The sequence below is a fragment of the Ruditapes philippinarum genome, unplaced genomic scaffold (assembly GCF_026571515.1).
Source record: "Ruditapes philippinarum isolate M1 unplaced genomic scaffold, ASM2657151v2 ctg741_1_1_1_1, whole genome shotgun sequence".
Lineage (NCBI taxonomy): Eukaryota > Metazoa > Mollusca > Bivalvia > Venerida > Veneridae > Ruditapes > Ruditapes philippinarum.
Window position 1 is genome coordinate 232,629 of NW_026867313.1, and position 24,179 is coordinate 256,807.

Consider the following 24,179-nt stretch of genomic DNA (forward strand, 5'->3'; position numbering starts at 1 on the left):
GTTACATTATCATTACCCATTTTATATATCAAACGATTTTGTCGTTTTCCCGGAATTTTTACATTGGCTTGCTTGTTGAACTCTCCGACTCTTTTTTTTCCACAACACTTTTTTTTGCGTGTACGTCTTGCAAATCTTTAGCTCATTTCCTCATCCTATTTTTGCAGAATAATAATTTTTATTGTGAAAACTAGTCCAAAAATGAAAAGCGTTGCAAGACTTTTCTCTCTCAAATTCGGCTAATGATTGCATATAAAATTGATTTTCAATTTGATTCCGAGTATACTTCTTTCTTATCATTTGCAGATTTTTCCCTTTTAAGTGATTTAATTGATTTGTAAGATTTTCAAATTTCATGTTTTTATGCTCAATGGAGTTCTTTTAATGCCATCTTAAATGCTTGCAGCTAATTGGGTCATCAATAAAAAAATCAGGGCCTTTAATACCCTGAGAAAAAATGATCAAAGTAATAAACAAAGAAACACAGCTATCACAGATTTTTTTATTATTCAACTTGTTTTTTAAACACAAATTTCACAGTTTAACAATACAGTAACAATAACACTTATGGTACCTCAAAAAAGATACAAGAATTATAATACATAATATCATATTAAACAAGCATTTGATAGTATTGCGGGCAATACAGTAGTCCCCTACCGGTCCCTCAAAAAGTTCTTTAATTGTCATACACTCCTGTGTATTGCCATTTATAATGAATTTGAGGATGAAGTCTGTATTTGAAAATATCGACCACAAAACATAATAAAATAAGTTTGTTTATATCACAGTAATGTGTTAAGTTTCCATGCTTAGTAAGGAAATTATGTTTATACAACCTTGTCATATTATTACGATGTGGGATTTTAAAGTAAATCCTATAAGGAATGAAGAAGTTGGAGGGAAAATACCAGTTTCTCGAAAAAAATCTAAGTTCAAGGGGGACATAATTCTGGAAATAGTCTTGCTAGAGTATTTAACCTTCTCAAAAATGTCGAGTGATAATAAGAAACATATATATGAAGTTTGAAGTAGATACATTAGGAAATAAAGAAGTTATTTAAAAAAGACAACATTTTTTTCCCCTAAAAAATCTAAGTTCAAGGGAGGTAATATTAATATTTTTTGTGCTAGAGTTATAAACCTTGTCACATATGATGTGGTTGATGACCAGGAACTTATATTTAAAGTTTGAAGTAAACACCTTAAGAAATAAAGAACATATAGTGAAAAAGCTGAAAAATTTAAATCAGAAATCTTGAAATTCAGGCTATTTGTTGCCATAGCAACCAGAATTTTCAACATAGGAAGAAAATAAAAAGATGTGCATAATCTCCAGACTGCCATCTACCCATATTTCAAGTTTCGTAAAAATATTTTCAGTACTTTTTGAGTTATCACTGGATCCAGTTTATGTGTTAAATTTGCCATATTTTCAGACTATTTGTTGCCATAGCAACCAGAATTTTCAACATAGGAAGAAAAAAAAAAGACGTGCATAATCTCCATACTGCCATCTATCCATATATCAAGTTTCATAAAAATATTTTCAGTACTTTTTGCGTTATCGCGGGATCCAGTTTTGTGGACGGACGGACTGACGGACTGACAGACAGACAGACGGACAGACAGACAGACGGACAGACGGACGGAGGGTAAACCTAAAGTCCCCTCCGGTTAAAACGGTAGGGGACTAATAAACTAAGCAAGTCATTGCATATTAATGTGAAGGATCCCCACGTGCTAATGAATACAGAACAATAGTTTCATTTTTTTCTTTTATCAATCAATAAAAATCAAACATGATGAAAACAAGAGTACTGACAACAGATATGGATGCTCCCTGGTGTTGCCTTGACGACAGCAGAAAAATCTATTTTTAGCCACAGTGACCTTGACCCTATCAAACTGAAATTCCAACCGATGATAAAGGAATGCACTAACACAACAATAATGTAATATAACAATTAATAAATAATGGTGATCTGAGGAAAGGTCAAATAAATGTGATGGAAAAAAGGTCAAACTGTCAACTATACATGTATATTCCATTTGGAAGCATAAAAATTACGAAAAATTCAAGTTACAATACAAAACATAGTTTCAAAACAATGTTGAAAATGACATTAATATTAACATTAAATATTTCCTGTTATAAAAAATAAACAATAATGCAGTGTTGAGAATCACATGCACAATAAAATGTCAACACATACCAGTAATACAGAAAATGGTGCATATAAAATATAATTCTCCTTTGAAATTTTTCAAAATACTGCCTAAGTGAACGAAATTTTTTCACTTATTAATGTTAGTTTGTTTGTTCTGTTGGTTTCAATCCCTATTTTAACCTTTTTTTGCTCTTATCTTGGGGGTTGGTTCACCTATCCGACACTGGATAACTAACCAGTTATTTCTGATCAGCAGTTAGAGACCAATGACCTCAGGTTTATGTTCATCAAATCTTTCATATACACAAAATGTATATTTGAATAAATTTGTAAAACAAAAGCACTTTGAGTTTCAGATCAATTTCACTATTTTTATGAATAACTTACTAAACAATACCAATTGACTGTCTATACATTCATTTCTATCTAAATGACTAGATAAATTATTCATAATTTATGCCGAGTTACATTTTTCAAGATGAAAAGAAAACCAGTCTTGTAATGAAGTCACAAGTTATCTACTCCATTGTATACTCTACTCATATGATGTCACAAGCTGTATGATGTCACAAGCTGTATACTCTACTCCTATGATGTCACAAGCTGTATGATGTCACAAGCTGTATACTCTACTCCTATGATGTCACAAGCTGTATGATGTCACAAGCTGTATACTCTACTCCTATGATGTCACAAGCTGTATGATGTCACAAGCTGTATACTCTACTCCTATGATGTCATCTAATGATGTCACAAGCTGTATACTCTACTCATATGATGTCACAAGCTGTATGATGTCACAAGCTGTATACTCTACTCCTATGATGTCACAAGCTGTATGATGTCACAAGCTGTATACTCTACTCCTATGATGTCATCTAATGATGTCACAAGCTGTATACTCCTATGATGTCATCTGTACAAGCTCAGTCTCTACATCAGATGCTGATCCCATCAGGCTTATACTGTCTGAGTTCAACATAGGATCTAAAATGTAATTTTCTTACTTAATAATTTATTGAACACAATCTAGAGATTTATGGTAGTACAAGGTATAAGGCTTGAGCTGATGGTTGTGGGTCTTATGGTGGAAGGTATGATGTTGGTGGTGGGGGTATTGGACTGTTGCTCTGGTGATTGGGGTATGGGGATAGTGATGAAGGTATGTGACTGGTAATATGTTGTGGAATGGGTAATGAGGGGCTGGTGGTATGTGGATAGTGATGAGGTATGTGGGGCTTGTGATGAGGGGTGTGGGACTGGTGATTAGGGATGTGGGACTGGTGATGTGGGTTGTTGGGCTTGTGATGAGGGGTGCAGGACTGAGGATATCTTTAAATGTTTTACAAAAAATATAACAAGTTAATGCTTATACATACAAGTACAGGGTCTGCATAGCTTTTCACAAGATTGGATTTATTAAACTATTGCCCATAGATTTGCGTATAGTCTACAGACTATAGATTTGTTTGAGGTCTACGGGTCATAGATTTATGTAATGTCTAAGGACCTTAGATTTGTATTATAAGCTATACAGACCATAGATTTGCATAACAAGCTATACAGACAAGACCATAGATTTGCTTCTTTCATATATCATCATATGCAGAAGTAGGCACTACTGTGATCATAGCATCAGATATAAAACTTTATTTTCCAAGAAACTGCTTTTTACAAAACTTAACTTTTTATCATACGGAGATATATGCGAACATAAAATACATTTATAAGCCATGTTCCTACCTGAGAATGATGTCATCAGTTGACCATTGTTACTGACTGACTGAGAATATGATTCCTGTTTAATATCGATGACTACATCACCTGGACTAGATATCACTGCCTCTTCAAGGCCCTGAAATAGTCATATGCATAATTTATTATTATGTATATTACACCTAGCAGAAAACATTATGATTCAAAGTAGGAATTTATGATAAATTTACTTTAGTCATATATGCTTTGATGTTCACATAAAATGTATATAGCTAAATCTCACACTAAGCAAAATATGGAAACTCTGAAATAAACTAGAAATGTGTCCATAGGACACGGATGCCCCCACACGCCACTGTTCTGTCAATCTTATGACTCTAGGTCAAATATTTTTTGGACTACATGTGCCACAAGTTGAAAACTAAAAATCAACAAAGGGTCATAATTCTGTTAAATTTGGTCGCAGCAAAAAGTCCTTCCTTTACTACCATCTACACATTAAGGTTGTTCATCCCTGGAAGTTTAAGCAAAATCTGCCATCCGGTTTAAGAGGAGTTGCGTTCACAAAATTTCATAGTACATATTATATAGTGAAAAAATCAACAAAGGGCCATATTTCTGTTAAATTTGGTCGCAGCAAAAAGTCCTTCCTTTCCTACCATCTACACATCAAGGTTGTTCATCCCTGGAAGTTTAAGCAAAATCTGCCATCCTGTTTAAGAGGAGTTGCATTCACAAGATTTTGGGACGGACGGACGGACAAGTGCAACGCTATATGCTTCCACTTTGTGGGGGCATAAAAACCTGAACTTTTTAAAGCTTCTTTAATGAACTTTTCAAATTCCAGCTGGCCTCACTCCATCCTTAGAATATGCTAAACTAAACCAGATAAACAATCAAACACCATAAAACATGCACAAATTCTTTTTGACAAATTCCTCAAGTACTAACATCTACAGTGAAACCTTTGTTTGAGACCATTGGTCAGGAGACACTGTCTCCTTAAAAACTCAAAATTTATCCTTTTATAGTGTCAGCTTGTACTATGCATTTATCCTGTGACTCAAAGCAAAAGATCAAATATAGTTCTTTACAGAGTGGTCATCACGAACAGGTTTGATTGTACAACAATTCTTACATGAGAAGGGAATGTTGAATCAACAGCTAGGGACACAGGTGTGGATATCACATGCTCTTCAGTGAGACTCTCCAAATCTGCAACAAAATCATTATAAATCACATGTATCATAGAATGAATGACATGAACAATTAACAGGTGCCGTTAATATATAACTGTGAAACTATTTATGAGTATTGTATCTACTTTCCAACTCATAAGACAAGGTCACAAGGTCTACATTTTATATTCTTAAATTATTAGTTAATCTTATGTAAACAAAGAGGGTCTTAAGTCTTCAATATATTTCATAACAACCCACTAGCCATTATTATTCCCTTCCTGTACAGTACAAATGCATTCACTTTACAATTCTTTGTTCCTCACAAAATCCCTGACACTGGAAATTTCCCTCATTATTTATGCAGCAAACAATCTTAAGTATTGGAATGTAAATCAACATTTTGAAAATTTGCTATTCTCAAAATATTTGCGCAAACAGTAAATTTATCCACAGTATTTACTCCCTCTTATTGCTGACATATTTAAACAGATAAATATACAAGAGCTGTCCGTAAGACAGCGCGCTCGACTTTTTTATTGCTTGCCAATAAAAAAAGTTTTTGCAGTAAAAGGCAATACAAGAATCTCTGTATTTTTAAAGTGAACTAGTTGTTTGATACCCTTGAATATTACAGCAATGTTTATATGACATAATTTATGGTAAAGTGAACAAGTGGATAGGAATGAATTTTTTTAGATTTTTTAAGTTTTTTAGTGCTTGCCTATAATACAAAACATTGACAGTTAAGGGCCATAATTCAAATAAAATCTTTGACAGAATTACCTTCTCCTGGACATGTTTGGGAATCATGATTGTAAACAAGTATTCCAACTTTCAAATTAATATCTCAAACAGTTCAGTCAAAAAAGTGGACTGGTACTAAAAACTTAACCAAGATTCTAAGTCGATAAAAGGCCTTAATTTTTAAAACAAATCCTTGACAGAGTTACCTTCTCTTGCGTACAGATGGGGGTAATGATGTGAAATAGCATTAAAAGTTTCAAAGGCAATATCTCAAAGGGTTAAGGCAATAAGTGGATTTTACCCATATTCAATGTATTTTCTAAGTCAAAAAGGGGCATAATTCTGTTCAAAAACCTTGACAGAGTTATGTCCTCTTGTCTGTTGATGAAGGTCGTGATGGTAAACAAGTATGGTCAGTTTCAAAGCAATACCTCCAATGGTTTTGAAATAAAGTGAGGTGGTACAAAAAACTTTAACCAAGCTCAATACACTTTCTAAGTCAAAAAAGGGCCATAATTCTGTCAAAAACCTTGACAGAGTTATGTACTCTTGTCTGTAGATGGAGGTTATGATGGTGAACAAGTATGGTAAGTTTCAAAGCCATACTTGTAATACTTCTGAAATAAAGTGGGGTGGTACGAAAAACTTAACCAAGGTGTGACGCCAACGCTAACGCCGACGCCGACGCCGGGGCGAGTAGGATAGCTCCCCTTTTCATAGAAAAGTCGAGCTAACAAAACTATTGTCAAAACTTAGTATTATTTCAAATCATGCCCCATTCATTAAGGAAAAGTTCAGCTAAGAGCTAGCACACTAACCCTGCTGACTGTGACTTATTGTTTCTGGAAGCTGTATAGTTGTACCAAGATCTGTTGTTTCTAGAGCAGTCTCGCTAAGATCTGAGGCAGACGGCACACGTATAACAACACGAGACTGACTTGTTAACTCTAGATCAGTGTTTGACACCTGAAAGGAGGAAAAGAATATATAAATGCTATTAAACATTATTCATTTTGTGTATGATATTTTAATCAGAAGATTAAGTGAAGTTTTGCCTATTAATCAAAAAAGTTTCAGTTTTAAACTACATCAGAAATTAGTAGAAACTAATATCAACAAAGGAGAAAATGTAAGTATGGTGGATACTAATAAATGTGTTCTTACAAAACACAAATGCATCAGAAAGAATCCGTCTTTGAATTCCTGACTCCAGCTAACAGCAAATAAACACAATGCTTTAAAAGATCACGCAAATAATTCAATTTTTTGATACACTTGTCAAAACTTGATTTATCATAGTCAAGGCATGTGTGTACAGTTATCATAAGCAAAATTTCCCATTCCTTACAAAAGTGATCCTTAGTCAGTTTACATTTAAAGGGATACTCGGGAAAATTAATGACAAAAATATCAAAATTACCTCATGTACTCAAATCATGCTTAAATGTCATTTGTAAAAGTCCCCACATGAATTTCTGTATAAATTCTATATATTTTGGGTTTGAAACATAAATATATCTATATATGTTGGTTGAATGAAATTAAGCCGCCCACAGAATCACCAAGTAGGTTTAAAACTAATCATGTGACTTGAACAAACCATGGAAGTTACAATAATAGATATTGTGGATATTGTATGATATAAACAAACCTAATTCATTCATATGACATGTTCTTTCAGGTTTCCAGAGTTCACTGTGACAACTAATGTGAAATGTTAAGGCTCTAACCTGACCTACGTGTGTCAAGTTAGGAAACCACAATTTTATTCTTTATAAGGAGAAAAGTTTTGTTCCTGTGGCTGCCTTATGTATTTATTTTGAGGACATTTACAGATTAATGAATGAAAAATTCAAAACGAAGAAATGAATTATTTGCCTGTGTCTCCCTTTCTCTCTTATTTTATGTGAGATTAAAATTTGTGGTGTTTTTTTTCTTTTCTTTTGAAACAACCAATACACTGTGACACCCTATGAAAATGTGTGTGACAACAGACAATTTTCTTCTAAATCCTCAAAAAAAATACAATGTAACTTCAAATTTTGAAAATCATCAAAGTTATGAAGTACAAATATATCATTAGTACTGCAATAGTAGAATCAAATGGTGTACATGTACACATCCATTCCCGGATGAAAAGATATAAGGTAAAGGAATAGAATATAAAAATTATTGAGAATTGCTTTTTTCAAGAGGTCAAAACTGACTTTTTGAAATTTGATATCACGTAAAAGTGCTGCATAAATCCAAAAATACTGTCCAGTAATAAGCTGTTCATTTTTGAGCTTTCTGAGTCATAAAAAACATCAAGGTCCGTTAATATTCACCTCCGAGGATGGTACAGTCTGCACAATAATATGCTCAGACAATGAAGTCTGTAAAGATTGGGTAACTCCAGACTGAGTTATAATAAACGATCCGCCATTGTTGGGGAGTTCTTGGAGAACTTCGTATGCTACACTCGAGTCATCTATATCATCAATACTGCTTGTGTCTACTGTAGTTAATCCTGCAATAAAACATAATTATTCAAGTCTTACTCATGTCCTCTTTAAAATGTTTATAGAGCCCTAACATCTTTATGTTCGATACAAATTAATATCATGGCATGGCCTTTCACATTCACATTGAAAACTTTTAGGCTCAAATTATATAAACAAAATTTATAAAACTTATACAATATAAATACATGTATTTAAGTCTACATTACTGGTAAGACTTTTTCATCTAATGCCATGATATATATATGAATTTCTGTATCTCTGGTTGTGTTTTAAGTATCACTAACACTGTAAAGGTCATATGACAACTTTCTACCTTTACTGGGGAAGAAGATCTCAGGCACCCCTCTATGCATTATTTCAAGAACAAATTGGAATCTGAGTAAAATCATCAGTGTTCTGTGAACAGATTAGAAAGCTCCCTCACATAAAAATATCTGTAATCTCTGAACTAAACTCGAACCCGGAACCGTGACAGTTAAATGATTAAAGTCTGGGACATAAACCACTCGCCCGCAGAGGTCCTTACATGCATAATGACATTTAAACAGACATTTACCATTAACTGCTATAGGAACATACTGAACTGACTGTCCTGGGGACGATACAATCTTCCTAGTTCTAGCTGTACTGCTTGTAGCATTACGTATACGTACATAATGTAGGTAAAATGTTTTCATGCTCTGTAATAATTCTGAAACAACAAACATAATTGTTTTACATTTCAGAAATAAAGTTAAATACTTTTCTATAATTTGTAAGGTACAAGTTCATGCATTTTGCATAAACAGTATTATGTTCCTTGGCAACTTTTCAGTCTCTTAAAAAAAAGTACTTCCCCTTTTTTGCATAAAGTGAAGCACAAGCTGGTCCTTGAGTAGAACTACTGACTATCAATATACCATTTTGACTTTTTATTCATCAAAACTATGACAGCGGTCAGAGTAATGAAATAAATTTTAAAAGTATAAGTGCCAAAGTGATTGTTTTTCTGACACACACAAAAACAAGAGCCACCGCCAGGCGGGGGCAACGCTCGACTTTTTACTTTCTCTAAAAGCAAACAAAGAAATGTTTGAACAAAATATTAACGTTTCCTTTTTTATAAAAAAAATCATTCTGTTTTGTCACATTAGTTTTGTCTATATATTTTATTATTATATAAATTTACTAATTTATATATATATAAATAGAGACACCCAATTCAAGGTCACATGGTGGTGTCACCTAGTCAAGTCTCGTGGTGGTGTCACATGGTGGAGTCACGTTGTAGAGTCACGTGGTGGAGTCACGTGGTGATGTCACGTGGTGGAGTCCAGTGGTGGAGTCACGTGGAAGTCACGCGGTAGTCACGTGGTGGAGTCACGTGGTGAAGTCACGTGGTGGAGTCACGTTGTGGAGTCACATGGTGGAGTCACGTGGTGGAGTCACATGGTGGAGTCACGTTGTGAAGTCACGTGGTGGAGTCACGTGGTGGTGTCATGTGGAAGTCATGTAGTAGTCACGTGGTGGAGTCACGTGGTGGAGTCACATGGTGGAGTTAGTGGTGTAGTCACATGGTGAAGTCACGTGTTGGAGTTAGTGTTGCAGTCACGTGGTGGAGTCACGTGGTGGAGTCACGTTGTGAAGTCATGTGGTGGAGTCCAGTGGTGGAGTCACTAGTGTAGTCACGCGGTGTAGTCACGCGGTGTAGTCACGCGGTGGAGTCACGTTGTGAAGTCACGTGGTGGTGTCATGTGGTAGTCACGTGGTTGAGTCATGTGATGGAGTCACATGGTGGTGTCACGTGGTGGAGTTAGTGGTGTAGTCACGTGGTGGAGACACATGGTGGAGTCACGTTGTGAAGTCATGTGGTGGAGTCACGTGGTGAAGTCACGATAAACAAAAAGGTCTTGTCTTTAAGTATGTTCTGTTATAATATGAAGTTAATCCCTTCAATAATAGCAAAGTAACAGCCAGTTACAGCCAAAACAAAGTCAATGTCATTCATGAGTGAAGGTCAAGGTCTGTCAGGTTATTTTTAAGGGTTATCCTTGAAGATTATTATGTTCAAGTTTGAAGACAATCCATTCAAAAATAACAAAGTTACAGCCAATAATAGCCAAAAACATGAAAATTTCAATAATTTGACCTTCAAAGTCAAGGTCATTTATGAGTGAAGGTCAAGGTCTGTCGGGTTATTTTTAAGGGTTATCCTTGAAGATTATTATGTTCAAGTTTGAAGACAATCCATTCAAAAATAACAAAGTTACAGCCAATAATAGCCAAAAACATGAAAATTTCAATAATTTGACCTTCAAAGTCAAGGTCATTTATGAGTGAAGGTCAAGGTCTGTCAGTTTATTTTTAAGGGTTATCCTTGAAGATTATTATGTTTAAGTTTGAAGACAATCCATTCAAAAATAACAAAGTTACAGCCAATAATAGCCAAAAACATGAAAATTTCAATAATTTGACCTTCAAAGTCAAGGTCATTTATGAGTGAAGGTCAAGGTCTGTCGGGTTATTTTTAAGGGATATCCTTGAAGATTATTATGTTTAAGTTTGAAGACAATCCATTCAAAAATAACAAAGTTACAGCCAATAACAGCATGAACAAGCAAAATTTGGACTTTTAACCTTGAAGGTCAAGGTCATTTATGGATGAAGGTCAAGGTTAGTGTGGTCTACTGAAAGGTCTTGTCCCAAGAGTTGTTGTGGCCAAGTATGAAGACAATACACCAAGAAATAAAAAAGTTATGATCCAGGTACAAGTTTGCGGACGGCAACGGCAACGCCGCCGCGACTATAACAATACTTCTACTTTAAAAAAAAAAAAAAAAAAGGCGAGCTAAAAACTGTAACAATATATTGAATGATCTGGCTGATAACATAATTGTTTGTCGAATTTAGGCAAGACAATAAAGTGAATATTGCTCTACCACTGACCAATTTTGTATCAGTGATTTCAAGGTCCCAATCAGATTCAAAAGTTTAAGATTGGTTTAATATTTTAAGTTAAAGATCCATAGTTTTATCATTAAAATTGTGAAAAAATAAATGCACAGTCTGCTCAGCTTACCATTGAAAGGTAGTATCTGGTAGTCTGGAATATGTCTCTTCAAAGACCACCATTTCCCTCTCAACCACTGTGGAGATCTTACACTAAAAATCAGATCAGATATACATGCATCAGGTCTTCATTCAATAAGTTTTATGAAAATTTAATTAACCAATGTACTGGGTCAATTCATTTTACAAAAGTAAAAGCTTTAAGTTAAATACCCAGGTCATAACTTTGGTCATTTCAATAATAATGGACTCAACACAGGTTGTATAAAATTTTGTTGGAACCATTGATAAGTATTCTTGAATGACCACTTGATATCAACATTTTTAGATTGTATTTTATAATATTTTCAATGTTCTCCAGTCAAATGACTTTGAAACATGAACGAGAATAGGGTTGGGATCAAGGAAAAGGTGGAATTTGGAATAACCATCAATTTTGCAAGACATTAAATTACAGACTCGGAGAAAGATGTAAACAAAATATATCTTAGAATTATAACATATCAATTTGAGGCCCTCAGATAGTTAATAATGTCTCTTTCTACAACAACCTTCAAGATAATAATCACTGACAAATTAAGTTTCATAATTTAAGCTTTTACCTTTCCCAGTTGCTTGCTAAATCATCCCAATCTATTTCTGAATCATCTGTTACTTCCATTGCTGCTATTCTGTAAATGATTTGTTATAATTATATTAACTGTCCTGGCAATATAAATCACAAATGGATCATCAAAATAAAATCACATTGGAACAATGTCAAAATTAAAACAAATAGCAGCAAAGTCAAAATAAAATCATCTCCTTTAAACAATACATCATAATGATTATAATTAATATATGTAAATTATTGTCAGAATACGCATATTTTTTTTATACATTTTATAAGAAATGTGTTTGTTTGACTGTCAAGAATTTACGTGATTTTCAACATATGTTTTGTCATATCTTGGCGGTCAGTCCGCCTGACTGGCTTTCCTTGATAACTAACCAGTATATACCAATTTCTCCACAATATTTTCACAAAGTTACCTTATAATGAGATTCATATCTTCCTCTCGTGTCCACTCTTTACCCCCTTTCATCTTCCAGTTCATGTAATTCAGCCACTTTGTCCTACATTGTTTCTCTGACCGAGTTATCACTTTTTCTGAAACTAGAGCCCATGATAACCCATGGACTATATCTTCACCTGAAATGTAATATTACACGTTAACAAGTCCTTAAATGTGTGTCAACATTCCATTTAAATCACAAAGACATGAAGAGAAAGAGTGGTAATTTACTTTTCAAAAGAAAAAAACTGAATCAAAAGTGCCACAAACATAGCATTTGAGTTAAATACTTTTTAAAATAAACTATTAAGGCCCTTTATTTTGTTCTTGCCAATAACCATAAAATCAAAACCAAGAACAGCCTTTAACAATTTTGAGGGTCCTTGTTTACATCTGTTAAAGATTGATTATAACACTATTAGAAAAGGGGACATTGATTATATTTTTGACAGTAAGCGTTTAAGTGTAGCACTAACATAACTTTTTATGCTCTCAAAACCTTATGGCTATTGACACTGTGTATAGACAGTGCTCTAGAAATTTGCAAGAACCTACCTGGTCGTCCACCAGAGAGATCATAAACAGCCTGCGTGAGACGTTTCTCTTCCTCTGGCAGCCATTTCCCTGAGTTACATGTCTCCTTCATTAATCTACACTTGTCTTTAACGGAGGAAGCACTCCGACCCAAAGCCTGTCCAATTGTTGCCCAATCATTACCATGCTTGGCTCGCAACCTATAAACCAAGAAGTTCATTATTGCCAATAATGTAATCAGCTGTGTATACATCAGTAACAAGAGCGATCAGTGATCACATGTGTCGCCTCATGATGGCCAATTTCATGTTGGGACAAGTTTTGTGACAGACGGACAGACAGTTCACAACTAGACTTGGTACTGATCATTCCTGTAAAGTTTGTATAAAATTGCACCAGTAGTTTATGACGAGTAGTCCAGACAAGCTTTGTGTATCTGGCAACACACAGAAAAAAACACCTTTTTATCAAAGGGCCATAACTCGACCAAAAATCATTCAACCGGAAAACCTGTGCAATATGTGCAAGTACTTGAGCTACAGATCAACCCTGTAAAGTTTCATTGAAATTGCATAAGTGGTATAAGAGAAGTAGTCCGGACAAACTTTAAAAATAAAAATTATTAAAGGGTCAGAACTCTGACAAAAATCATTGAACCGGAAAATGCTGACAATATGCACAACTAGACTTGGTACTGATCATTCCTGTAAAGTTTGGATGAAATTGCACCAGTAGTTTATGAGGAGTAGTCCAAACAAGTTTTGTGACGGACGGACAGACAGACGGACGACGGAGAAGTTATCCCTATATGTCGCCACTACTCCGTAGAGGCGACACAAAAAAAGAACGAGCACAAAGTTTAATTTGAAGAGAAAAGTTTATTTTATGATAAGTCTAAAACTCTAAATTCAAAACAGCAAGTCATTTGGCTACTTTCCAGCCTTTCTGGAGGTAGACACTTTTTTAAGGCATAAGCTGACACATTAATAGAACTACCAACTTTCTTGCCTGGAGATTTGTATTGAATTTGTAAGTTTTTAAAAACAACAACATTTAAATATTAATCTCTATGCACATTGCATAATTTGAGTATAAAAGAGCAGTTTTATTTAAGAAATTGACAAAAATATCAATCATGGTCTGCACTCTTCATAATTTGAAATATACCCAACCAAAAATGATGAATGGTTTTGTCAAGACTGAAAGTCGAACTTGTCTATTTAAGATATTTAGCGTGGTAAGGTATATAAACACTTACTCTTTCAACTTGACTTTTTCATCATAACTGTATTTGCCCATGTGATTTTTCTGGTCATACATACGGGTAACTCTTCTATACACAGAAAATAGAGGCCGCTGCAGACCTTTTGCTATGGTGCGGTAAAATTGCTTCCGATCATCTTTGGTCATCTCAAATATGATTTCAGTGGGATCCCCAATATTGTGACTCTGGAAAAAACATACAGGACATGCTTATCATAATGTGACATGGACCATTTCAAATAATTTGCTGCAATATCATGAAAGCTGTATTTTATTTACTTTTATTACATATATGATTGGATTTTCTGGTGTGCAATATGGTGCTGGTAAAATGTCATTTTAATCACCTTGGTTTAAATTGAGGCCCTGCTTTGAATAAGATCATGCTGCTGCTGTTATATTTAATGTGTAAATTTGTAAGCTATTGTAAGAATTTTGTGTTATAGAAAATATTTCATTATAACTTTTCAGTCTATAATAATTGTGTAAAATCCCTTGCACCAACACACATTTAGGTCATATGACACTGGAACAGGAAAGATAATTTTGGTTGACCTTGGATGATACAAATTTTAAGCAACACCAGGGGTCAAAACAACCCTGGAGCTAAGATATGCATAGACTATGTAACAAGACATCACAATAAATATTCAAAGCATGTTGCATAATTAAGATGCTATAAAAACAAGTTATGCCACTGTCTACTATGTAATTTTACCAATGTGAAATACCAAAAGGCTATCTTTGCTGAAATTAATAATGCTTGGGAATGAGTAATCAATACATACCCTGCAATATTCAGAAATGTTTAACTGTAAAAGCTCTATTTCATCTTTAGACCACTGTCCCTGTTTCCATGTTGCACCTGAATCATAAATCATACTAGATATATATACAAATACTTAAATTACCTGTCCATGAAACAAACAACCAAGTCATGACGACAGACTTGTACCACCAATAAAGAAGCAGAAAAGTCTGCACATTGACCAAATTTTCCAATCTTTATGGTTACCTCCATATTTAATGCAGGTCAAAAGTGCATTTTATCAATTTAAGAGGGTATGAAATATTTCAAACATGTAAGAAATTAATCAACTGATCACCAAAGCTTCAATATATTTTTTAAAATTATGATGACTTGAGCTTTTGTTACTTCATCACTGAATACAGTAAATGAGCTTTTAGAGATATAGGTATATGAACATAAGATTACCAGAGCTTTGCAAGATGTATTTATCATCCCTAGTGGTGAACCACGCCTGTGAAATGTCCGACTTTAGTAACTGGTTCCGTTTCTCCTGGTTCCTGGCAGCTGCTGTCTCACTGGTCAGCTCCTCCTAATAATACAGTAATTATAATAAAAGTTCACTTTGGTCATCGTTACATGCACTGCCAGTAACAACAGTTTGCCAAAATGTTTTAAAATCTGTCCATAAAGTACAAATTTATAGACCAAACAAAGTTCTGACGAAGGACACATGCTACAAAAGCTATATGCCTACCTATTCTGGGGGGAATTATAATAAAAACAGAATGAAAATTGGAAGTTAGGACCAAACTCTCATTTTCTTATTTTGGAAAAAGCAAGCTATTTTTGTTATAAACTCCGAACTTATTTCCTTACTTTATGTAACAGCGTACACAATGCCAAACATAAAGAGATCTCAATAAAACAGAAACTATGATATATTACACATAACAAAGCTCAACTAGGTCAAGTTAAAAAGAGAAATACATTACACAGCAATCATCTAGGTTTAAAATTTTACGGCTCTTAAGAAATATATGCATAAAAGATCAACTTTATACTCAGTTTTTTGCTCTTATAGGTTTCAGTTACACTAAATGCAATCAAAAGAACAATCCTGTTTGCACAAATTTCTTGGCATATTGCAGAGTATTCTCTTCTGTTTTTCTCTTTTCTATTTATGGTTGTTTGTTAAAAACACTTGGCTTTCTCATAAACGAATAATTTGAAAGCCCTTCTACATTTATTCACTGCAGCAGACGTCAAACCATAGACATTACACCAACTAATCATGTAAAATTCTAAGCTTACCTGCTTAGCCTGATATTGATGTTCACTAAATTGTTTCGCTGTTGTCTCTGGTCCAGTTTCTTCTACCGGATCAGCTGAGTTAAATAATAAACATTTGAGCCGTGTTACGACAAAACCAACGTAATGCGTTTGCGACCAGTATTGATCCAGACCAGCCTGCATCTGCGCAGTCTGATCAGGATACATGCTGTTCGCTATCAGTTTCTCTACTTGCAATAGGGTTTGTAAGCGAACAGCATGGATCCTGATTAGACTGCACGAATGCGCAGGCTGGTTTGGATCCATGCTGGTCGCAGATGCATTACTTTGGTTTTGTCTTGACGCGACTCATTTCATATCATAATCGTTTCAAATATTCTTGTAATGGCTGTGTTTATAATATTCATACATAATTTACTTTCTTTTTTCATCTACACTGTTTATATTTACTTAATTGTAATAGTATTTGAAACAGAAAACATGATATAATTTGAGATTCAACTTCCAATATTTCAATGTATATATTACAAAATTTTAAGCAAAATCTACAACTGTATTTTATCATATGCAAAAATATCTAATTCTTTTGCAAATCAGAAAGTTTTCTGCCAAGTCTCTCCTATCACTATTTTTGGGGCGTTCCCATTCCAGTGATTACATATTTTCCCCTACTTTTGAAGAAAATTCCCCTCAAATTTTTTTAAAAAGAATATGTAAAACTTTAACATCATGAGTATTATTGTTAACAGGCAAAATAACCTTCTTCTCTTCAAAATGCCACAAAATTCCCCTTCCAAAGGCCCAGGCCCCAGTCCCCTATAATAAGGGCCATGCCTTATAAGTTGTACACTTACTAATTCTGTAAAATACAGTGAATTTCAACTAGATAAACAAAATGGATTGAAAATCCCTGTCCTACAGATACATAAAATCTACTAAAGTCATTTAAATATAACGAGTGCCAAAAACTAGATACTGACCTGCAACTGTCAAAATGTATGACTGCCCATCTTCTCCCAGCATGCGGTATCTTTTATATGCTGGTTCCCCATCTTGGGTCTCTACTTCCGGTAATGGTGCCAATGTTCCTATACCTAATGTAGCTGTAAAAATATAAGAGATATTATCTTAACTGTTAACGTTTAGAAAGCTTATGATTGACCTTTGCTATCAGTATACAACGTATATGCAGGCCAGCCTTATAGCCTTTATTATGATTATCCATACTATTTGACCAGGTTCTATACAGTGGCAGCTCAATTTATTATTTTGTTGTTGACATCCCTAAAATTTATAATTTATAACTGCAATTGGGGCATAACTTAAAATACAGCATTAGTATAAAAATCTTCCAAGACATAAAAAAAAGATAAATAGTTGCAGCATGTACTGAATATTTGCATTCTGGATGTTAATTCATTTTTATACACTCCTGCTGCTGCACTTTAATGAATCATTAAAATTTAAATCAAAGAAAATAATTGAGCATATATAATAAATTCCTTATATGTTTATTTGTCTTTATGGCGCATCAACTCAGTGTAGGTCATATGGCGCCGAAACAGGAAAGATGATTTTGGCTAACCTCAGTCAGGTGTTACAAACTTCAAAGCAACACCTGGGTTTAATACAGTATCACCTGCTGGAGATAAGAGATGCACAGGCTCCAGTTATTCGTTATTTAGTTGCCTCTTATAATCAAGCAGAGTTAAACAGTGGCTGCAAATGCAATCTAATGGCTCAACCATTAAAGGCAACCTCTCAGCCATAAGGGGCTTTATTCAATATAAAAAGTATTTGACTGGTCATATGGTCATGTACAGACTGTAGTTTTCTATATAATATATCTGTCTATTTTGAGATGATTCTGTCATGCAATATTAACACTACAATCAAATTCATAACTTAACTAAAACATTCATTTGAAATTTGCCTACCATTTCCAGAGGGTGTAACAATAACAAACTGTTTTCCATCTTCACTATCACCCACAATATCAGTTGATTCAAGAGATATCAAACTACTAGGATCAACTTCACTCACTATAAATTAAAAGATTCACATAAAATAAATCACATATATCAAAATCTGAACATACATGTATGACAAAACAATTATATTATTTTGTAAAATCATCATTATCAATCAGTGCTCTCCATAATCACCAGCCAGATATCAATTATTCTCAGAATTACAACCACCTACTTTTCCTATGACATGTTCGATAAACATAAGAACTGTAAAATCACTTAGGAATATATAACTACCGATGTCTCTTAAATTTCACTTGCCACTTAGAACTTTAAGAAGAACACCGGATGCATAGCATTATAATGTAACTGGACTAAAAACAAGAGGGCCATGATGGCCCTGAGGTCGCTCACCTGTATATAGGCCCCCCTAACCCCCACCCCCAATGTTGCAGGGCCAATTTAACCCAAGGGCTTTTATTTGCACAAACTTGGTAGACACCCATAAGAAAATGTTTCATGCTAAACATCTAAGCTCTAGCTCATTGGGCTTTTTAAAAGAAGATTTTATTTAAGTTTTTACTATACACATACAGTTAAAAACAATGACACCCCTGGGGCCGGGCCAGTTTTGACCCCAGGGCTTTTATTTGAACAAACTTTGTAGACACTTACTAGAAGATGTTTCATGCTTAATATCTAAACTCTAGCTATTTGGGTTTTTTCAAAGAAGATTTTAAGTTTTTGCTATACACATATAAAGAAAATCAATGACCCCCGGGGCGGGGCCAATTTTGACCCCAGGTCTTTTATTTGAACAAACTTTGTAGACACTCACTAAAAGATGTTTCATGCTTAATATCTTAACTCTAGCTATTTAGGTTTTTTCAAAGGAGATTTTTTAAGTTTTTGCTATACACATATAAGGAAAATCAATGACCCCCCGAGGCGGTGCCAATTTTGACCCCAGGGCTTTTATTTGAACAAACTTGGTAGACACCTATTAGAACATGTTTGATGCTAAATATCTTAACCATAGCTCTTTGAGTTCTTTGAAAGAAGATTTTTTAAGTTTTTACTATATGCATATAGGGAAAATCAATGACCCCCCGGGGCGGGCCAATTTAGACCCCGTGGCTTTTATTTGAACAAACTTGGTAGACACTTTTTAGAACATGTTTCATGCTAAATATCTTAGCTCTAACTCTTTTGGTTCTTTAAAAGAAGATTTTTTAAGTTTTTACTATATGCATATAGGGAAAATCAATGACCGCCTGGGGCGGGCCAATTTTGACCCCAGGGCTTTTATTTGAACAAACTTGGTAGACACCTATTAGAACATGTTTGATGCTCAATATCTTAGCCATAGCTCTTTGAGTTCTTTAAAAGAAGATTTTTTTAAGTTTTTACTAAATGCATATAGGGAAAATCAATGACCCCCGGGGCGGGGCCAATTTTGACCCCAGGGCTTTTATTTGAACAAACTTGGTAGACACCCATTAGAACATGTTTCATGCTAAATATCTTAGCTCTAGCTCTTTGAGTTCTTTAAAAGAAGATTTTTTAAGTTTTTACTATATGCATATAGGGAAAATCAATGACCCCCCGGGGCGGGGCCAATTTTGACCCTGGGGCTTTTATTGAACAAACTTGGTAGACTCTTATTAGAACATGTTTCATGCCAAATATCTTAGCTCTAACTCTTTGAGTTCTTTGAAAGAAGATTTTTTAAGTTTTTATTATATGCATATAGGGAAAATCAATGACCCCCCGGGGCGGGGCCAATTTAGACCCCGTGGCTTTTATTTGAACAAACTTGGTAGACACTTTTTAGAACATGTTTCATGCTAAATATCTTAGCTCTAACTCTTTTGGTTCTTTAAAAGAAGATTTTTTAAGTTTTTACTATATGCATATAGGGAAAATCAATGACCCCCTGGGGCGGGCCAATTTTGACCCCAGGGCTTTTATTTGAACAAACTTGGTAGACACCTATTAGAACATGTTTGATGCTCAATATCTTAGCCATAGCTCTTTGAGTTCTTTAAAAGAAGATTTTTTTAAGTTTTTACTAAATGCATATAGGGAAAATCAATGACCCCCTGGGGGGGCCAATTTTGACCCCAGGGCTTTTATTTGAACGAACTTGGTAGACACCTATTAGAACATGTTTGATGCTCAATATCTTAGCCATAGCTCTTTGAGTTCTTTAAAAGAAGATTTTTAAAGTTTTTACTATATGCATATAGGGAAAATCAATGACCCCCCGGGCCGAGGCCAATTTTGACCCCAGGGCTTTTATTTGAACAAACTTGGTAGACACCTATTAGAACATGTTTGATGCTCAATATCTTAGCCATAGCTCTTTGAGTTCTTTAAAAGAAGATTTTTTTAAGTTTTTACTAAATGCATATAGGGAAAATCAATGACCCCCCGGGGCGGGGCCAATTTTGACCCCAGGGCTTTTATTTGAACAAACTTGGTAGACACCCATTAGAACATGTTTCATGCTAAATATCTTAGCTCTAGCTCTTTGAGTTCTTTAAAAGAAGATTTTTTAAGTTTTTACTATATGCATATAGGGAAAATCAATGACCCCCCGGGGCGGGGCCAATTTTGACCCTGGGGCTTTTATTGAACAAACTTGGTAGACTCTTATTAGAACATGTTTCATGCCAAATATCTTAGCTCTAACTCTTTGAGTTCTTTGAAAGAAGATTTTTTAAGTTTTTATTATATGCATATAGGGAAAATCAATGACCCCCCGGGGCGGGGCCAATTTTAGACCCCGTGGCTTTTATTTGAACAAACTTGGTAGACACTTTTTAGAACATGTTTCATGCTAAATATCTTAGCTCTAACTCTTTTGGTTCTTTAAAAGAAGATTTTTTAAGTTTTTACTATATGCATATAGGGAAAATCAATGACCGCCTGGGGCGGGCCAATTTTGACCCCAGGGCTTTTATTTGAACAAACTTGGTAGACACCTATTAGAACATGTTTGATGCTCAATATCTTAGCCATAGCTCTTTGAGTTCTTTAAAAGAAGATTTTTTTAAGTTTTTACTAAATGCATATAGGGAAAATCAATGACCCCCTGGGGGGGCCAATTTTGACCCCAGGGCTTTTATTTGAACAAACTTGGTAGACACCTATTAGAACATGTTTGATGCTCAATATCTTAGCCATAGCTCTTTGAGTTCTTTAAAAGAAGATTTTTAAAGTTTTTACTATATGCATATAGGGAAAATCAATGACCCCCCGGGCCGGGGCCAATTTTGACCCCAGGGCTTTTATTTGAACAAACTTGGTAGACACCCATTAGAACATGTTTCATGCTCAATATCTTAGCCATAGCTCTTTGAGTTCTTTAAAAGAAGATTTTTTTAAGTTTTTACTATATGCATATAGGGAAAATCAATGACCCCCCGGGGCGGGGCCAATTTTGACCCTGGGGCTTTTATTTGAACAAACTTGGTAAACTCTTATTAGAACATGTTTCATGCTAAATATCTTAGCTCTAGCTCTTTTGGTTCTTTAAAAGAAGATTTTTTAAGTTTTTACTATATGCATATAGGGAAAATCAATGACCCCCTGGGGCGGGGCCAATTTTGACCCCAGGGCTTTTATTTGAACAAACTTGGTAGACACCTATTAGAACATGTTTGATGCTCAATATCTTAGCCATAGCTCTTTGAGTTCTTTAAAAGAAGATTATTAAGTTTTTACTATATGCATATAGGGAAAATCAATGACCCCCCGGGGCGGGGCCAATTTTGACCCCAGGGCTTTTATTTGAACAAACTTGGTAGACACCCATTATAACATGTTTCATGCTAAATATCTTAGCTCTAGCTCTTTGGGTTCTTTAAAAGAAGATTTTTTAAGTTTTTACTATATGCATATAGGGAAAATCAATGACCCCCCGGGGCGGGGCCAATTTTGACCCCAGGGCTTTTATTTGAACAAACTAGGTAGACACTCACTAGAAGATGTTCATGCCAAATATCTAAGCTCTAGCTCTTTTTAAAAGAAGATATTTAAAGTTTTTTCTTTCGGTTGCCATGGCAACCAGAGTTCTGCATGGAATTAAATTCTTTGAACAATTTTTAAAGGTGACCACCAAAGGAACATTCCTGTGAAGTTTGGATGAAATTGGCTTAGTGGTTTATGAGGAGATGTCATTTAAAGTAAAAGTTTACGGACGGACGACGGATGGACGGACGGACGGACGCCGGACGAAAAGCGATCACAAAAGCTCACCCTGTCAAATTGTGACAGGTGAGCTAAAAAATGGAAAAAAATGTAGCCAAATTTTTTTCACTTTAGATTGCAATATAAGATTCTTTTGCAACTTTTAACTATAGTATTCTCAGAACAGTTACAATAAACTTGTGTCAATATTGATCATTAAAAGATTAATTACAAGTTAATAAAAAAATTTATGTAAGATTCTCCATGTATTTTTAAATATAAACAGCAGGAAAGGAAATAATCTAAACATATCCATACAATATGATAAAAGTAAACATAAATAAATCAAAACAATTCAATCCAGATGATGAGAGGGTTTTTTTTCTCTCCAATATTAAATACTGAGAAATTAATGAATATAATACCTTCTAATAATTCCTTTTCCTTAACATTTCGACAAAATTAAAAATTCCTTATCTAAATGACTTAAAAATAATTATACCTGTCAAAGTTTCATTCTGAGAAAGAGTTTCCTGTCCAGATGAAAGGCCTTCTTTTATTACCTGTACAGTAACAGGTGGTGTTGTGAGAGATTCTGAGCTGATATTGGTACTGTCCTCCTCTCCATCATTCATTCTTTAAATGTAAAAACATAAATCAGTCACTGCTGTAAAGTGTTTATATGATGAAAGACATAAAATTGATAAAAATAACTATTGATGGAAATATCTGCCAATTAGAGTTACAGTAAAACTTGTGACATGGTCACAGGATTATCTTCAAGTAAATAACTGTGCACATAAAAAGTCAATTCTGTTTATGATAAATTTACAGGAGTATTAATTTTATAATCTTATTCATTACTGCCCTAAAATGTTCTTCATACACTTTCAACATAAGATTGTCTCGTCCCTTGATTCTATAATTAAATTATTCTTCAATTCTATTTTCATGTAAACCACTTATAATGGGTTAAATCTTCTTGTGATTTTATGCACAAACATGTTGTAATTCAACCAAGGGGTTTCATAGTAGCATTACATTTGAACCTGCTGACACATAATTTTAGTACTTTTATTATTAAAAGAGGCTCTTATTCTTAACCAAACTGCACACAAATATTACCTAGCATAAACCTCAGTTATTATTGAGATCAGGGACACAAAAAGTGGTATAAAATTTCTCTGGAGGGGTTTAATTAATTTCCTAGAAGCAGATGCTCTTCCTCTGAGTCTGAAGACTATTTTTAAATAGATAATATGCAGATAATTGAAAAAATCCTAAAAAAATTTCATCAAGTAATGTCAAGTCATATGCATACAACATTTGCAAAGCCAGTTGGCACAAACTCTTATACTCTCCACATTGATTAGCTGACTGAGGTGATAAAAAACATAATATGAGCTAAGTTAACCTGTTAACATGGTAAAGAAACAGACAAAAACCTACAAGGAAACATGGCAACGCCATTTTGAATTTATAAACAACGATATACTATTATAAATATAAATGATGTAAAATTAAACAAACGAAAACTTGTCAACTATACTCAAACTCAAATTTTTGACATTCGGGTTGTCATTACATTTAAAAACACGTGGGTATCACAGCAAGCTTTGTTTTCGTCCGGGCGATTTTAAAAGAGCCAGGATGGAATGGTTGTCGCGGAAGAATAAAAATTTACGATAAAACACGTTTCATAAATTTACTGATCATTTAATTAAGTATTTGTATCAAATGTATGTATCATATAACTAA

At 34.4% G+C, this 24,179-nt stretch overlaps 1 protein-coding gene across 2 annotated transcripts; it reads right to left on the reverse strand.

The window, feature by feature from the left end:
- Positions 1-1,700: 1,700 nt before the first annotated feature.
- On the reverse strand, positions 1,701-24,140 carry LOC132735681 (cyclin-D-binding Myb-like transcription factor 1). 2 transcript variants are annotated; one of them, XM_060722663.1, is made up of 18 exons: positions 24,007-24,140; positions 22,924-23,057; positions 18,195-18,299; positions 17,238-17,360; positions 16,279-16,352; positions 15,433-15,556; positions 15,005-15,081; positions 14,212-14,402; positions 12,975-13,153; positions 12,397-12,556; positions 11,967-12,035; positions 11,375-11,457; positions 8,873-9,007; positions 8,140-8,321; positions 6,631-6,778; positions 5,026-5,102; positions 3,915-4,026; positions 1,701-3,158 (listed from the first exon to the last, which is right to left on the reverse strand). In XM_060722663.1, the coding sequence occupies exons 2-18, from the start codon at positions 23,054-23,056 to the stop codon at positions 3,076-3,078; spliced, it is 2,055 nt and encodes a 684-aa protein (XP_060578646.1). In that variant the 5' UTR covers position 23,057; positions 24,007-24,140; the 3' UTR covers positions 1,701-3,075. The 2 variants fall into 2 exon arrangements, with proteins under 2 accessions (XP_060578646.1, XP_060578647.1); XM_060722664.1 differs by having other exon boundaries at positions 23,971-24,067.
- Between the last annotated feature and the right edge of the window lie 39 nt (positions 24,141-24,179).